This window comes from Stegastes partitus, unplaced genomic scaffold, assembly GCF_000690725.1.
Source record: "Stegastes partitus isolate 25-593 unplaced genomic scaffold, Stegastes_partitus-1.0.2 Scaffold601, whole genome shotgun sequence".
Taxonomy (NCBI): domain Eukaryota; kingdom Metazoa; phylum Chordata; class Actinopteri; family Pomacentridae; genus Stegastes; species Stegastes partitus.
In genome coordinates, this window is record NW_007578332.1 from 201,115 (window position 1) to 205,122 (window position 4,008).

The window sequence follows — 4,008 nt, forward strand, 5'->3', positions numbered from 1 at the left end:
CTTCAAGGAACTCAAGCAAGTCCAGTTGCTACGATTAATCCACGAGAATAACCATGACCTGGATGACTGAGAATCTTCACAGACATTTCTTGATAAAATAATCTGTCAGCAAGTTCAGTACAAAAATACAGATCCCAAAATCAGACAGGGAGTGGTATTTTATGAGGCATACATCAAACAAAAGCCAGACACAAACAGATAACACAGTATATACCTACAGTTCTTTTTAAATTAGCTGTAGTTTCTCTGTCTTCTTCTTCCGGTGTGCTAACGTTCTGTTTCTTCATCTCGCTCTGCAGGGCAAAGAGGTGAGTCAGGAGAGCGTGAAGCAGTTTTATGACAACTGGCTGTCCCGTCAGAACACGATGTCATCCCAGGACGACCTCGATGAGCCCCTGACTCGGCCTCCGTCTCCGCCCGCTGCCAACTCCTCACACCTTGCCTACGCCAAGCTGAAGAACCAGGCCTCCAAAGTGTCCTGGGGCAGCAGCTTCTCCAGGTAATAAGTCACTCCTTTAAGTGTTCCTAAGTGGCTTCTAACTGCCAGTCAGTCACATGTATTCACAGTTGACCCCTCCTTCAGACCCTGTGTACTCATCTATCCTTTCCTTGTTTTTCTTCAGCTGTATGACAGACGAGACGATGCTGGGATCCCGGCAGCCGACGCAGGAGGAGCTGGATGAACCTCCTGCTATGCTTCCTGCTGCCGCTCAGCTCAGACGGAGGCTCCTGAAGGAGGCCAATGTCGACCTGACCTCCTTTGACACTGATGAGCTTTCACCAAGGTGAGATTTTAGAGAAACACCTTCTGGTCCAGAGCAACCAGAACTTATAGAACATCTCCCAGATCATTACAGTGTACATGATATCAGTTTTGCCCTCAGACAGACTTGACTTTTTGCTGCATCCTGACCAGGAAATAGGCAAACACCATGTAAATTACACAGATCATTTCAGTGTTCTTCAAATCAAATCAAGTTTATTTATACAGCATGTTTACAACAACCTGAGTTGAGCAAAATACTATACATGTTATCAGTCAGGCAGCAACAAAAGTAAAGACAAAAAGCTTGTAAAACCTCTTAAAGACAAAAAAATATCAGAAAATATCTAAACAAAAAAAAATCTGGACCTTTATGGATTACCCAAAGACATTGAAAATATGCGTATCAGCAGCTGTTCTGAGGATCTGAGAGGCTTTGAGGTAGAGGCAAAGAAGTTCAGGAGTGTCACCGGGCACCGACCCATGCATGGCTTTTAAGACAACTTAAGTGGTATCTGCTGTCATCTTCAATTAGTGAGGAAAGAGCCTAATGTATCTGCCTGTGCAGCGCTCTTTTACAGGATCTGTTAGCGCCATAGTTGTAGCTGAAGAAAATTTCACCCTTAATGGAAATAGTCATGTCGTCATTTTACTTGTTTCTGTGTTGTTGTTTGCTTTTATTTATTCTTAAAATGGCTTTAATGCTGCCACAAAGCACAGCGCTGTCTTTAAACGTGTGCTGCTTCCTTTATTCTTGAAGCTAAAGCGTCTTTGATTTTATCCTTTCCTTAAAAGCCGTGAAGATGGCGCCACTCGGAAAGAAGACCATGAACAAGAGGAGGATGATGATGAGAGGACAGAAGAAGGAGAGAGCAAATATGAGCAGGAACAAGAGGAAGAACAAGAGGAAGAAGAAGAGGAGGACCAACAGGAGCATTCTGAGGTGGAGAGAGATGAGCTGGATGAACAATCACAGCACAGCGAAGAGGATGAACGTGCCAAATACCCAGAATGCACCTCTCTGGAACTCATCGAGAGCGGCGACGAGAAAAGTCTCGACCTGCCAGAGTCTCCCAGACCTCTGAGTCAGGAAACGAGAAACCTCACGGCCAGCGAGCTGCTGCTTAACAAGTCAGTAGACAAAAGAAACAACATAAGAACTTCTCTGCAAATAAATCACCAGCTACTACATCATATTTTGACTTGTTAAGCTCCATCATTCTCTGTTTTTTTCTTTCTTTTCCCTCCATCTCTTCTAAAGTATGTTTGAAAACGACGAGATCTCGGACTCCGATAAGTTTTTCACGACGCTGCCGAGGCCTCTGAAGCTGCTCTTTGCCCTCTACAACACCATGGTGTCCAAGTCAGAGATGCTGTGCTACTTTGTGATCATCCTCAACCACATCGTGTCGGCTTCGTTCCTCTCCCTCATCCTGCCGATCCTCATATTCCTCTGGGCCATGCTGTCTGTGCCTCGGCCCACCAAACGCTTCTGGATGACGGCTATCATCTACACAGAGGTAGACACAGTTTGGTGTGTTTAACGTCGTTTTCACATGTGGTGTTCTGTATGTTATACATATGGCACACTGACAATAAAGCTGGCTTGACTTTTAAATTAAGGCACTGATTCCAAAGTTTTTCAGAGAACTGAAAAACTTAGAGACTGAAATTTATGTGTGTCCACTTAATGTGATATTGGTGCCTCATAGATAGTGTCCATGATTGAAGCCAAGTAGCCAAAAACGGACTTAAGTAACTTTTAAATTGTGATAATTATCTATTATTTCATAAATTATGCACATCTGTTNATGACATATGCATCCGTGTTTTTGATACCACAGTTGGCCTACGACGCCTGGGTCACCAGCTCAAAGTCGGCTCTGAAGGACCTGAAGAAGGAGAAGAAAAAAATTAAGAAAGAGGAGAAGAAGAAAGCAAAGAGAGAGCTGCAGAGACAGCAGGGTGAGAACAAAACATGGGATATTCACTACATAACACAAGTGAATCTCCGTCTGTAGGCATGCATGTGTGAAAGGTGTGAAAAGATCTGGAGGTGATTTTAGAGACAATTCTGAGGCTGAACGGTCTTAAAATGATCCCCACAGACAACAGGATGTCGACCAATAAGTGTCACTGAGCAGAGAGAAATAAAGAACTGTAAGACATGCAACAAAGGTCAAACTGTGGAAATAGCCATTGCTGTATGTGTTACCTTAACCATTCGAACCCACAATCCTGTCTTTACAGATTGTTTTGAAGGTGATGCCGGAGTCAATGCCACAGGATCATCAAAAATCCAGACGTTTGCAGATTAGATTTTACGATTTCATGTCTTGTTTTTCCTGCCGAGAGTTTCCTTTAAAAAGTTTAATCAAACCTTCAATCAGGCCTTCAGATTTTAATAACAAAAGTATTTATCCACCAGGAGCAGTGGAAGCGTTTTCATTGGGTACCTTGGTGTTCATTAATCTGTTATTGTTTCTAGTCAAGTAGCTAATAGCAGAGGAGTCTGGAGATTCAACTTCTGCTCAGTAGTTTTAAAGACCTCCTGTTCAAAAGTTGCTCCATGATGAAATCTGTTCTCCAGGCATTGAGAGAGGAGACTCTAGTGAGGATGAACTGGAAGAAAGCACCATGGAGGAGCCGCCAGGGGAGGAAAAAGGTAAAGAAACACACTCACAGCGAACCACAGGATCTGATCACTTTTTCACGGTTAAACTTCAAAGATTTGGGAATGTTGTTCTTCTGAATGACCTGTTTGTTGTTGCTGAAATGCGTTGAAGCAGCCGTAAAGTGCAGGAAAAACCTTCACCATGATGAACTTTTTGCCCTGATTTACTCCTGACAGAAAACATCCTGCAGCGCGTCATTAGCACGCTAAAGTTCGGCATCGTGTTCATTCAGTCTCTCCTCGACGACCTGACGGAGGGTCTGAACTCATTCTGCAAAGACAACCTGGACATTTCCAAAGTGCTGCGCTTCGAACGAGCGTTACTCAACCAGCAGCAAAAGAAGGTGGGAGGAGAGAATATAAACAAGTGTGATTTCAGAAATGTCTTGTTGAAAAAAACCTTTAATCAGTCCTTCACCTCAACTTTAATTCAATATAAGCATTTAAAATAGTTTAACCTTGAAGGAATCCACAGATCTGTAGAATCAACTGGTGTGTGTTATTATCAGAACTGTGGAGGTTAATGTGTGTACTGTATGTATGTGTAAGTGAAATAAATGGATTATGTACC

At 43.0% G+C, this 4,008-nt stretch overlaps 1 protein-coding gene across 1 annotated transcript in view; it reads left to right on the forward strand.

The window, feature by feature from the left end:
* The window catches only part of LOC103362780 (piezo-type mechanosensitive ion channel component 2), a 50,646-nt gene that overhangs the window by 36,921 nt on the left and 9,717 nt on the right, over window positions 1–4,008 (forward strand). The window contains exons 35-38 of the mRNA XM_008289263.1: window positions 300–499; window positions 624–785; window positions 1,559–1,894; window positions 2,025–2,283. Coding sequence (XP_008287485.1) covers window positions 300–499; window positions 624–785; window positions 1,559–1,894; window positions 2,025–2,283 — 957 coding nt within the window. The remainder of the gene's footprint in view (window positions 1–299; window positions 500–623; window positions 786–1,558; window positions 1,895–2,024; window positions 2,284–4,008) is intronic.